At 38.1% G+C, this 12108-nt stretch overlaps 3 protein-coding genes across 9 annotated transcripts in view; 1 reads left to right on the forward strand and 2 right to left on the reverse strand.

The window, feature by feature from the left end:
- LOC132195553 (chitin synthase chs-2) overlaps positions 1–5617 on the reverse strand; it is a 41693-nt gene extending 36076 nt beyond the window's left edge. For both annotated transcript variants that reach the window (XM_059617631.1, XM_059617632.1), the window contains exon 1: positions 5446–5617. The gene's annotated coding sequence lies outside the window, so the exon portion shown is untranslated. The remainder of the gene's footprint in view (positions 1–5445) is intronic.
- A 553-nt stretch (positions 5618–6170) lies between these two features.
- On the reverse strand, positions 6171–9648 carry LOC132195554 (MPN domain-containing protein-like). 6 transcript variants are annotated; one of them, XM_059617634.1, is made up of 10 exons: positions 9553–9598; positions 9105–9241; positions 8784–8948; positions 8188–8334; positions 8037–8130; positions 7888–7987; positions 7664–7833; positions 7360–7608; positions 7126–7304; positions 6171–7070 (listed from the first exon to the last, which is right to left on the reverse strand). In XM_059617634.1, exons 2-10 carry the CDS (start codon positions 9183–9185, stop codon positions 6573–6575), a joined length of 1683 nt encoding a protein of 560 aa, XP_059473617.1. In that variant the 5' UTR covers positions 9186–9241; positions 9553–9598; the 3' UTR covers positions 6171–6572. The 6 variants fall into 6 exon arrangements, with proteins under 6 accessions (XP_059473617.1, XP_059473618.1, XP_059473620.1 ...); XM_059617635.1 differs by lacking the exon at positions 9553–9598 and adding an exon at positions 9461–9477; XM_059617637.1 differs by lacking the exon at positions 9105–9241 and having other exon boundaries at positions 9553–9648.
- Positions 9649–9823: 175 nt separating this feature from the next.
- LOC132195555 (nuclear pore glycoprotein p62) lies at positions 9824–12054 on the forward strand. Its single transcript, XM_059617640.1, has 9 exons — positions 9824–10012; positions 10191–10319; positions 10375–10677; positions 10728–10883; positions 10944–11004; positions 11058–11214; positions 11270–11436; positions 11499–11610; positions 11668–12054. The coding sequence occupies exons 2-9, from the start codon at positions 10208–10210 to the stop codon at positions 11824–11826; spliced, it is 1227 nt and encodes a 408-aa protein (XP_059473623.1). The 5' UTR covers positions 9824–10012; positions 10191–10207; the 3' UTR covers positions 11827–12054.
- Positions 12055–12108: the final 54 nt, after the last annotated feature.

The following is a 12108-nucleotide window of genomic DNA, read 5'->3' on the forward strand; positions in this document are numbered from 1 at the left end:
TGAAAATAACATTGATTGATTGGAATATTCACCTGCCTTTTTCTTTTCTAAACGCTCTTATAAACTCTCAGCGTCTGACATTTATGCAAATAAAGTGGCTTTCGCTGTGGGTCTGTCTCTAACTAAATGTTTTCCGTTAATAATCGCCCGTGTCAACCTTTGGCCTTTTACTTTTTGGAAAAAGTGCCGGTGCACGGCTCGCCTATAAATCTTCTGCACAAAACCAAACACTTATATATTCAGCTCCAATCAAACAGATTTGTTTCAAAATCTCGGCGCTGCAGTCGAAAAGTGAGTCAGTGAGTCAACCAATTTGCCAGGCACTATGATTGTCTTCATCGTTTGGCTCGAGGGCCAACAATCAAAAGGTCTCTTTCCGAGGAGAAAAAAGAGCGTGAATTGAAATTAGGCAGAGATTGTTGTTGATTTTGAAAAGCAGAGGAGCCCGCAGGCGTCAGCGATTTCTTTCTCGGCCATAAAAAAAGGTGAATTTCGCCATTTTTATTTATACCTTGGACAGCAGGAGCAGCTCTATCTGGAAGGATATTTTAATCTCATAGAGAGCCGTGTGAACCTGTTTGTTTTCTGCGTCTACTTACTTATGAGGAGCATAATTTAATTAGAAGACAAAAGAAAGTTTTGCAATCTCTCGGGGGAAAAAATTAAAACGGAAGGCACGGTCATTTAATATCATTTGGATTTGATAAAATTATGAACTCGACCTTACAATTAGGTGCGTATACTTCTTTTTTAAACAAAATCGGTTGGGCAACAAAAGTTAAGAGCAAGTACGCAAAGGTAAATTATACGGCCGTGACCGAGCGCATTCATTGTGCACCGGCGACTGCGTGATTCTCTCAGGATAACAAAGCATCGTCAGACAGATGCGTTTCAACGCGCGTCAGTCTGACTTTGAGAAGTATACAAAAAAAAAACCAACTGCGTGTGCGTAGAAATTAGAATGTGTTATACACCGGCACGGATCTACATCACACGTCTGTCACTGCTTTATAAATCAGTGCTATTTTATTTTGACTCTTGAAGAAGAGGAGTGCAGTGCGTGCGAATGGCTGGCTGATTATTTATAATGAGAACGCTGAGAATAAGGAAGATCAAGACGCTCTCTCAAACATCCGCCAACTGTGAGAATATCGCAGTGTGGCATTTAATGAACAGGAAGAATAAATCGATTAATTTAATTGTTATATTAAAATAATTGTAATATAATTTTTTACTTTTAATTTGACTATTACTTTTTTTTAAATGAAGTAAATTTTAATAGCTTAATATCTGTTTAAACATTCAGAAATAAGAACTATTTATTAAAACACATAAATTTTAATATTTTTTATTTAATCATATTTAATATAATAATTTATTTTAAATTTTAATTGACATTGTTTAAATAAATTTAATGTTATTACTTTTAGACAGCAGAAAATAAATTTTAAATAACTTGATATTAAAAAAAATATTATAGATTTTCCTAAATTCTCTGTCGTTTCAATTGTTTTGAAGTTATATTCAAATTTATTTCACATTCAAAGATTTTAACCTTTTAACCCCAAGAAACGACTGCAATATACAAATCAGCCCAAATCACTCCACTATTACTAATGTACAATTATCGGAAAGAATTTTGGAAGTAAAGCTTTTGTGTTATTCTGATAATTAATTTTATAATAAGTGATCAACAAAAAGAGTCTGCGAATATCTTTTATCGCTTCTACTGTTTGTTCTCTTAATTAAATCTGCAGAAACACATTTTCTTCGTTCTCTTTTGTTTTCATTCTTTATACTTTCTTGCCTTTCTCTAACATTTATCTCTTCCTGCACGGCGCGGAAATAAAATTAGCCAAAAGTAGCTCAGTCAAGACCGATATAACGCATTCTTTTTTTTCTCTCTGTCTCCACGCATTTGTAATTTCGTAGAAAAAGCCGAAAAATCGCGGCAGCGTGCGGTCCAAGTGGCGTAATTGGCGCAATATTTCATGGTCCACCGCCCCAATTAGCCGCTGAGCATACATTCATCCGCCTCTCGCGCATTCTACGCTCTTCCCATTTTTTTTTTTCAGCAGCGAAAAACCACTCGGCAGGTGCACGGCACGGAGATTTCGAGCCGCGAGCTCTCATTACGAGTTTGGCCGTTCGTTCGCTCGCGCTCGCACACTGGCCTACTTTCTCGTCCGTCGCACACTTAATTCTTGCCAGGCAACTCTTCAGAACTTGATTCGCGCGCTAGAGTGTTTTGCCTTTTCTTTCTTTCTCGGCAAGCGCGACTCTCGCGCTTCCTGTTCGTTTACTGACCTAGTCCATGCACTCGTTCGCCAGCTGCCAGACTTGAATTTGTCTCCACCTGCGATCAATTTTCTGCCGATAGCGATCGGCAATTTCGGCGACGCACCTGTGTAATGAAAGTTTACTTGTTGCGCGAGCAGGTTTCGCCCCGGTTAATTTTCGCAGCAGGAAGCGATCGCTTTTTTCGCTTCTAAAGCTTCTTCTCCCTTGCAAGGATTAAAAATGATTTTCACTTTTAAACTTCATGAATTTATTATACAAACCCAGTGAATGAATATCTTATAATTGCGTTCATTGATACCAAATTATGAGAAAATCCTGATACGAATTTCAATTTGAATACTTATGAGGTCAATTTTAGCATAAATTGATCAACTTTGGCTAATTTTAATGGACGTTCACATATGCAAATTGCTCTCAAATCTCATATCTTGGTAAAATTTGGCCTCGTTCTCTAATTTTTGCCTGAAGTGTAATTTTAAACACACGTAAATGATTGACCTGACGTAGAACTCCTCGTCAGATGATCTCATTTCAGATTAATTTTATGCTCGGTGAGATTCTGGATCCAGTCCAGTTTTCCTCGCCCGCATGTTGACATGTTTATCCACACCGTGCTCATTAAGCTGCACTTTATGTAGAGGAAAATCAAGATGAAATTCTGCAGCAAATGACACACCCTTAGCCAGAGAAGGTCTCCATTAAGAACCTCTTTCATTTTTTCGCTCAGGTCAAAATATGCGCAGGTTAACAAAATGACTCTGAACTTCAAATCATTTTAATTATTTTTAATTTATAAAATTTTACTTGGGTTGTTTAATCTAAAGATTGTCTTGTTATAACAATCACAGTCACACAAAGTAGAAGATAATTAATCAACTTAATTGGTAAAATTTACTGCAAACTCATCGCCAAATTAGCTCAGAACGCTTCACAAAAGGCATCAATGCCTTTATCACAAATATTCACAAAGCATGGGAGGAACCGAGAACCTGATCAAGTGATCAGAGAAAATTTTGTTTATTTACTCGCAGATTAAAAAATGAATTTTTTATTAGAAAATAAGTCAGTTTTTAGTTGAATTAGTACAAAAAAGAAAAGCCGACATTATTCATTTGAGTGTAATTTTCCCGTCTCGGACAGGAAGCGGTGATTAAAAGCGAATTTTCGTTTGGCATGAAGCAATTAACTGTAATTTGCAGCCGCAATTTTGCATGTTGTTTTTTCGTTTAAGTGAAAGGGACATGTTTTGTGAGTATTTTTCGCAGTTAGCCTTCCTTTGGCCGGAGGAGACCGTGCGCGCCAACTCGGCGAGATCACTTTCTTCGCTGTGAGCACAGCTCTGACGCAATGACCGGCTACACTATTGCTCTTCTGACCCCAGTGAACTTTTCACGACATTTTTTTTTCTCAGCGCGGAAATCAACACCGTTTCTAATTCGATATTGGGCCTGGAATTAAAGGGTTACGCTGCTTTTTCCCCCGACAAATTGTTGCAGGCCCTTCTAATGATGATGACTACAAATTACTTTCTTCGTCGGGGTCCATCTTTCACCGGACCTGAAACTGTGCAGCGTAATCGCTCTCGTCCCTGCGCCTTCACTATTTTTAAATTGATTACCGGGGTTATTTTATTTTCGTAGCCGTATAATTTATGGCTTCATTTCTGAGGATTTATTGTGGGTACTGTTACAAATCCGTCAGATTTTTTAGACGAAATGAGAAAATCCTAAGAACACGCAGGTGATAATACTGCACAAAAGTACAGGTCAAATTTAATTTTCAGCAATCAATTATTTTTATCTTATTTTATATTTTTAAAGCAAAAATATTTTAAATATTTATATTATATAATAATATTTGCACTCTCAATTTCTTATTTCTTGAATAAATAATATAAAAAATCGTGGAGTCCATTTTTCCACATTAATTGAAATTTATTTATTTTATAAATAAGAATCAATCTTAATATTTGGAAAATCTCCAATCTCAGTTTCTTTTAGTGGTTTTTTTTTTCTAAGAAAAGCAAACCCAACCGTTCCAGACCGTCTTGGTATCCGTACGTATTATCTAACAAGAGCCCATCGAAGTTTATTGACTCTTCGCACTCTTTCAACAATAACACACAAGCAGAAATGCGAGCGTCGAAGTCTCCACTCGCACCTCCATGTCCGTGTATTCGTTGTATTTTATTATTTATCTCAAACACACAATCAAAAGTGCTAAAGCGATGCTCAAACAGTGAGTTAGCCTCGTTGCACCTCAAGTGCAGCTGCATTGGCAGGTATTATTAAATCAGTGGCTTTTGACGTGCATAATAAACGTGAATTACAGCGGCCGTCGCTTTCGTGCTCTCTCATTATTTCCGCGAGCTGCCGCTTTTGACAAGCGGGTTGCGTCAATTCTTTGAATAAAAAATTAATATCACAGATTTTCACACGCCACTCATCGATGCAAAATTCGCAATCGAAATCGATCATTGTGGTGCACCCACTGAGGTGTGATTTTTATCGACTTTCACTGCGAATTAAAAGAGAGCCGTGTGATCTCAGGGCCCCTTTCTACGCAAGCGAATAAATGGAGGAAAAAGGCAAAGGTTGAAGCAGAGATAAAAGCGAAAGATTGTTTGCTCCTTAGCAGGAAATTCGAATGAATAATACACCGGGGAGCAGTTTATGCATATTATATACGCGACTGGGTGTTGGACCGACGAGTGACTATTACTAAAAAGGAGAGGCGAGTCAACCCGAAAAAAATTCACGTGTGGGTTTGGGCGCTCGGTTTATATTGCAGGGCAAATTCGAGAGTGCAAGTTGTAAAAAAGCGACCTGCTGTGAGATCGAAACAAAACATTAGAGGCGGAAAGGCCGCAAGCTTAAGAAATAGCTCAGTTATGATTCAAAATTCAAAGCACCCAAATGTAAAAAACAATTCTGATAAGTTATTTCGCATTAAAATCTGCAAAACGTTTGCCAATTTTATAAAAAAAAAATTGAATAAACCTTTTTCACTCAAAACAGATTATTCCAATAGGACAAATAATAATGTTTTCCTCAAAAAAAGAAGTCATTTAACTTGTCGAACTTTCTTTCTCGTTTTCCAATTTTAATTTAATTTTTTGCTTCAATTATTAAAAATAATTCCTACCTTAGATCAGGCTCCTGAAGGAAATGTAGCGCTGTCGTTGCACTCAATAAATCCTCGCGCCGATCAGCATGCTGTGTCCCTTATACACGCGCGAACTAACTGGCACTCTCACAGACGAGGACCCAATTATTGCAGCCGCCGTGGTGCTCGCCGAGTCACTGGTGTGCGATCTCTCGAAGGCTCACTCGCCTCGCGCCTTCCTCCTCGCGATCAGCGCCGCCCCTCTCTCCTTTCCCCCGATAAATTGGCCGCTCCACAATAAGAATTAGCCGAACCTTGTGGCGCCACTCCCGTCTTTTAACACTATTTTCTTTATTGATATTGGTCATGTCAAAATTAAATTTTTTAGTAAATTATAAATAAATAAAAAATATGTTATAATTAAGTATTCTAAAAATTTATTTGATCAAAAGTTATTTTTTTTCATAAAATTCAAATTAATAAAAAAAAGTAATTTACTGTATAACTTAGAAAATACCAGTCATCTTAAACGAATTTTTTTTCTTTTTCCGTCATTAATCATAAATTAGTAATATTAATTTAGTTATTGTAAAATTTAAAACTAGCTACTTATCATTGTCAATACTAATAATTGCATTATTTTTGTTCATTTATTTGCTTGGGATTTTTAAATCGTAGACTAATTTGAAAAAATGTATTGCCATTTGAATGAAGATTTATTTTGAAATGTAGATTGGAATTATTTTTTGCAAGAACACAAAAAGTTTTAGCCACATTTAATATTATATTATTTATTAAATTTCAATCAGTCAAAAATTAAGTGAACGTAGCAGAATAACATACAAAAATTATTTATACAAAATAGTCTCAATTCTACAACTTTAAAACAGCTATACCAAAAATTGACAAAATACGATTAAAACCCTGCAATCTACTTAAAAATTGAGAAGAACTGCATTAAATACATACATCACTCTATAATTACAGTGCAACAGCACTGCAAAAACATATTTCTTCAGTTTTCTTATTTTTCGATCAATAATGTATTTTTACAGCTCAAATAAGAGCATTTTTTCTTCTAAATTTGCACAGCAAAGACATTTAGTCAATCTACAGTATATGAAAAAATTGTTTCGAAAACCTATAAATAATTCAAAAGACTTCATTCAATTTAAATTCTGTACTTTTTCTATCGTATCAACCTCTCTTGACTGGTTTTCTTCAACTAAATTCTTCTTTTCTTCTGGTTGATTTACCTCTGGCCTTGTGTCGATCTCCATTGACATCTCGTGATTATTTTTGCTTGTGGATGGCTGTGGAGATGCGTCTCGCATTGCGACGTCTTCGGATGGAAGGGCAGTAGCTTCTTTCTTCAAGTTTTCAGGTTCTTGGTTTTCAATTTTCTCCATTTCAGAAGCATGGCCATTTTCAACTTTGGATGTGCTTGCAGTTGGCTCGTTTTCAGCTACTGCCGGACTCTCCTTCTCACCCAGAGACACCAATTCAAGCACAAAGGACCAGATAAGTTCTTCATTTTGGTCTCTGGGAAATTTCGGAGACAAGGATGCTTTCAGCTTGTCCAAATAGGTGACAGATTCGTCAAATACTTTGTCCGCAAATTTAATTGCATCTGGCTCTCCTTTGTAGAACTCGGCACATTTTTTCTAAGAAATTAATAAATTTTAAAAACTCGGTCAATTTTTAATTTAACATGCAAACCATTTCATTCAGCGCGTCCTGAGATAAAAATTGTTCTTGTGCGACTGAATAGCTCATCAGCATAGGCCGAGCATACTCGAGGGGTCTGTTATCAGGCGGAGGCATAACCCAGTAGCACATGATGGACGATTCAAGATTAAGTTTGCTTGTAGACTCAATTTCAGGCTGGTAGTATGGAGCTGTTTGAAAAAAAGTGTAAAATTTGACAATTCTATTCATTTTTTTTAACCCTACAGCAAATGACTCCGACACAGGGAGTGTATGTTGCATCACTGGGCCCCTTCATTTTAATCTCGTATTCCAGTTGTGCATCGATGTCCTTGATGGACGGTGCGGCAGGAGATCTGGGGTGGCTGTGATACCAGCCTACAAGGGTTAAGCGTCTTTGTTCGAGTGCCTTGTAAATGTCCACTTCAACGTGAGCAGCTAATTCGCGGTCTCCGAGGCGGCATCGGCATGGAAACGCATTTGTTATGGACAAAGCTGGAAGCAATGTCAATGATAATCCATAAAAATGTATTTTAAGAATTTAACTTACTGTGCGAATTGACATCCCAGTGGCCAGCTAAGTATCCGACAACTTCTGAGTTGGTGAGGTGGCAGTGGAAATCCATCACCATGCAGGCGTTTGTGCTCATTTGAACTAGAAATGGTTGGATTTTGCCCAGAGATGGAAACGGAACACTTTCAACCAGGACCCTTGTGTCCCTGTTTTGACGCTTTATAAATGAAAATTTTGAGATTAAAAAAAAATTAACTCACTGGTTTGCAGTCCTGCAGCCGAGGACACTGTGCTTGACGACCGTTTTTGGACCTCTTGAGCAGGTTGAAATTGTAACTGGTTGTTTTTCCACTTCTTCCTCTGTAAACCAAATTCAGAATTTGGGAACTTGATGAAAAGTTGTGCATACCTTCGGATTGAGCATTTTCCTTGCTCATGTCGAGCCGCTTCTTTTTGAAGTAGGCGTTCTTGTACGCGTCCAGCTTTCGGCCTTTGTATTTCACCTGCAGTTATTATAAGCCAATTAGAAAAGGTAATAATTTAGTTTATTGTCAACTAACCGATGCCCAACCGCAGCCTGACTTCTTGTCAGGGTTGATGATTTTCTTGCAGTGGATGGCCCAAGCGCTCGGTGAGCTGAAGACTAGGTCTGTTTCTTGCGACCTAATTTTACCGTTTGGCAAAAGATCTCCAACAAATGTTTGGCCCTGTAGAAATCAATCATTTTTAGCTCAACATAGTCATATAAAATTGAAACATTGTTAAAAGGGGAATTGGCGCCTCAGTAGATTTTTAAAATCATTTTGCAAGTGAACTTGAGCGTCAAGAGTCTGTTCCTGGAGTATTAGGGGACAAGGAATGGGAAATGTAGCCTTGGTGTGATTTCAAGAGTAACTTTTCAAACTCAAGAAAGTTACTATTGACTTTTTCAAGGCCCGTTTTGTAATTTACGGTGGTTTCAAGCGGCAGATAAAATAAAGGGAAGAAGGGTGAGGTTGGGGATGATGATATTAAGGCATTTGGCTGTTTATTCTGCCTCATAAAATTCTCCACCCTCCAATTGAAACAAATCTCGAAACTCGGCTTAAAGTGCATCAAACCTTTTACTTAGTCATCATTGGCAATTGAATTAAATTTTCCAATTAAAAAATCTTACCAGGTAATGAATGGACATAGCCCCCTCTCCGGGGGTAAGAAGCCTCTCCCTCAGAAGGGTGAAAAGGGTCACGCACGACTTGCTAGGGGACGAGATGTGCGTTCCTCCCTCGCTTTCCTCGCCAGACGTGCAGCCGAGGGGAGAACCCAACGAGTCCTCTAATTCCTGTCCAAAATATGAAACGCTAAAAATTGGATTCTTATTTAATTGATCATGCAGTGTTCTATGAGGTATGAATTCTACAAAGAGTGCAAAACTTCAGTCATGCGATCAGACACAATCAACGGACGGACGGAGAGAGAAAAAGAAGGGGTAGCACACCTCGTCAAACTCATCCTCATCCATCAATTCCGCGCAGTCAGCACTTGTTCCCAGGTTAATTTTTCTTCTGCCAGGGTGCATTTAGTTCTCAATGCAAGCCCATTTTACTAAACCACCACCTTTGCACTCCAAATACCCTGTAGTAGTTACAGGAGCCATCATTTTTGTACAAAACGTTAATGATTATTAAATAAAAAAATATGCTCAATTTCAAAAACTCAAAATAATTCTTCTAGATTAAAAAATAATGTGTATTGTTTATTGTTTGCGAGACGGAATGCCAGCAGCGTTAATTCCGCTGAGAGATCCGCCGTGCTCAGAATTTCGATTAATTCAATAATTCTCAATAAAAATACCTTCAAAACGACTAAATAAAGCCGCTGCACTTCAGTTATCAACTTAAGTAACTCTCAAACCAAAAATACTCCTTTTTGACAGTGAAATTTACCTTTTTTTTTAGATCAATTCACCGACTCGCGTCTACGATCGACACAAACAAAAACACAAGCAAAACATCACACAGCTTGCCAACGGTACAGATTTATCAGATATGCAGAAAAATTTAATTTATTGTAATTGTCTGTTCAAAATCCAAAATTTATTACACTTTACTTTATTTTTTCTTATTTCACGTTTATTGTTCTTACAAAAAAAAATTAAAATTGTATTATTTATGTACGCTTTTTTCCACAGGTTATGTTTGCAACACTGCAGTCATATGGCGGCTTACGACCGGCGGCCTTCCCTCTTTTTGCTTTGCTCTTGCGTCTGATGTTGATGCTGTTCACGCATGTTGTTATTGTCTAAAATTTTAAACAATTTTGCAATCATTGCCCTGATTATCAACGTCTCGATCTTCTCGTTGTATGCCCTGCAGGAGCAGTCCCTCTGAAAATTTTTTTTACAGGGTTAAGTTTTTCATACATACATCAACGGAAAGAATCCTAAATTTGCAAGAATTGGCAAAAATCTTTAATATCTTTATTTTTGCTGTCACTTTGAGCAATTTTAAGTACATATTTTCTTCATACCAGCTTCATACATATGTTCAATATCATAATCCATAATATTGCATTGATTTTTCAGATTAAACAGAATTTGAAATGGCCTTGAATCTGGGCGGAGGTGCAGGAAAGCCTGGAGGTTTTACGTTTGGTCAGCCTGCAGCAACGACAACTGCAGCGACTTCAAGCACTACCTCCTTATCAGGCGGAGGTTTGGAAATCGATTAATTTGAAAATTCACCTCTAATTTTCAATGCGTTCTCCAGGATTCTCATTTGGCAATCTTGCCGCCCCTGCCGCTTCGGCGGCCCCCACAGCCACAGGAACATTAGGATCTGGATTTGCGCTGAACACTTCCACGCCCAACAAACCACCCCTGATCGGCGGAGGTCTCACTTTTGGCACCACTCAGGCTGCAGCTCTAAATCTAGGCGCTACCCCGAGCCTGGCTACAACCCCTAACCAGGGTGCTGCCCTTAGCCAGAGTGTCGCCCCCACCCCTGCAACTGGAGCCCAGAGTTTCTCATTTGGTGGTTCTGCCAACTTGACATCTGGGACGAGCACTTTTGGTATGAACTATATCTTGAAAAAATTTGCAAGATTTTAATTTTTTTATCAGCCACCCCTGCTACAACTGGAATAGCTTCCTTAGGGGTCAACCCATCCCCAGCCTATGCTACACCTACCCTCAATCTTCTTGCCAAGCCTGCCACTCAATCACCAGCAGCCTCCACAGCAGCCAGCACAGCTTCGACTTTGGGCGGAACAATGTTTGGTGAGAAATAAATCAAAATTGGAATTTCCGTCAATCTCTTACAATCTTTAATTCCAATAGCAACCAAAACAACTCAAGATCAGACGGCCATTGCAACTGCACTTACTTCATCCACAGCTGCGTGAGTTATTGTTTATTAACTTTTTCTTTTGAGAAACTGAATTTTCCTCTAAGTTCCAGCACAAGCACATTGCCCAAGCTCACATACGCAAAGCTGGAGGAGGAAATCAACAAATGGAGTTACCAACTGGAAGAGCAGGAAAATATTTTTATCCATCAAGCCACTCAAGTCAATGCCTGGGATCGACTCTTGCTCGAAAGTGGAGACAAGGTCGGAGTTTGCGACGATGTTTTTGAGTTTTTTTATTCTCCAATTTTTGTTGCAGATTGCCCTTCTGAACTCAACCATTGAATCATTGAAAGTGGAGCAGCAGAAATTAAATCTTGAGCTGGATTACATAGCTAGCCAGGAGCGTGAGCTCGAGGACAGTATTGCGCCGATTGAATCTTTTGTAGCTAATTTGCAACTGTCTGATCCAGAGAGAACTCAGACGTAATAAAATATATTCCTTTGAGATGTTGCATGACTGAAATATTATTATTATACATTCGCAGCTATGAAATGGTGGAAAATCTTGATGGCCAAACTCAACAGATGGCGAATGATTTGAAGAAGATCATTTCCCACCTCAACATCATCAACAAGGAACAAGACGAGAACAACCCGGTAATATTTTTAACATTATATTTATATTTGTGCAAAAATTTGAATTTTTGTCCACAGATTGCACAAGTTGGACGCATCTTGAATGCTCACATGAACTCGCTGATTTGGATTCATCAGACTTCAACCTCGAGCCAAAACGAAATGGACGAGGCCTCTAAGATAATCAGCACACTTCAGAAAGATATTATGGACCATTCAAGCCTGCTCAAAAAGTAATTTTTTAATGTCGCAATTTAAAAATTTTAAATGTTTGGTTTCCTATCCACTGCGACAAAAATTTCATATCGTCAGCTATGCGGACATATGGCCACTCTCCTCCACTTCATCCCATTTAGTTCTAAACAATAGACGTTAAGGAAGCCACCTCAGATTGGCCATTTGTCCGCGAAGTCGACAATATTTTCATGTCCTCAATTACTGAATAAAAGTTTTAATAAATTAAATTTCATTCCATTCGATTGTATTTTTATTTATGCGTATCAAGTTATAGAATCTCAA

This window comes from Neocloeon triangulifer, unplaced genomic scaffold, assembly GCF_031216515.1.
Source record: "Neocloeon triangulifer isolate White Clay Creek 2 clone unplaced genomic scaffold, ASM3121651v1 ptg000009l, whole genome shotgun sequence".
Classification (NCBI taxonomy): Eukaryota; Metazoa; Arthropoda; class Insecta; order Ephemeroptera; family Baetidae; genus Neocloeon; species Neocloeon triangulifer.

Coding starts and splice junctions, on each gene's coding strand:
- LOC132195554 (XM_059617634.1), bottom strand. CDS start 9,185: ATGCACCCTGGCAGAAGAAAAATTAACCTGGGAACAAGTGCTGACTGC. Junction 8,335..8,783: donor CTATGTCCATTCATTACCTG/GTAAGATTTTTT, acceptor TGATTTCTACAG/GGCCAAACATTTGTTGGAGA. Junction 7,609..7,663: donor CTGGGATGTCAATTCGCACA/GTAAGTTAAATT, acceptor CATTGCTTCCAG/CTTTGTCCATAACAAATGCG.
- LOC132195555 (XM_059617640.1), top strand. CDS start 10,208: ATGGCCTTGAATCTGGGCGGAGGTGCAGGAAAGCCTGGAGGTTTTACG. Junction 11,437..11,498: donor GATCCAGAGAGAACTCAGAC/GTAATAAAATAT, acceptor ATACATTCGCAG/CTATGAAATGGTGGAAAATC. Junction 11,611..11,667: donor AACAAGACGAGAACAACCCG/GTAATATTTTTA, acceptor TTTTGTCCACAG/ATTGCACAAGTTGGACGCAT.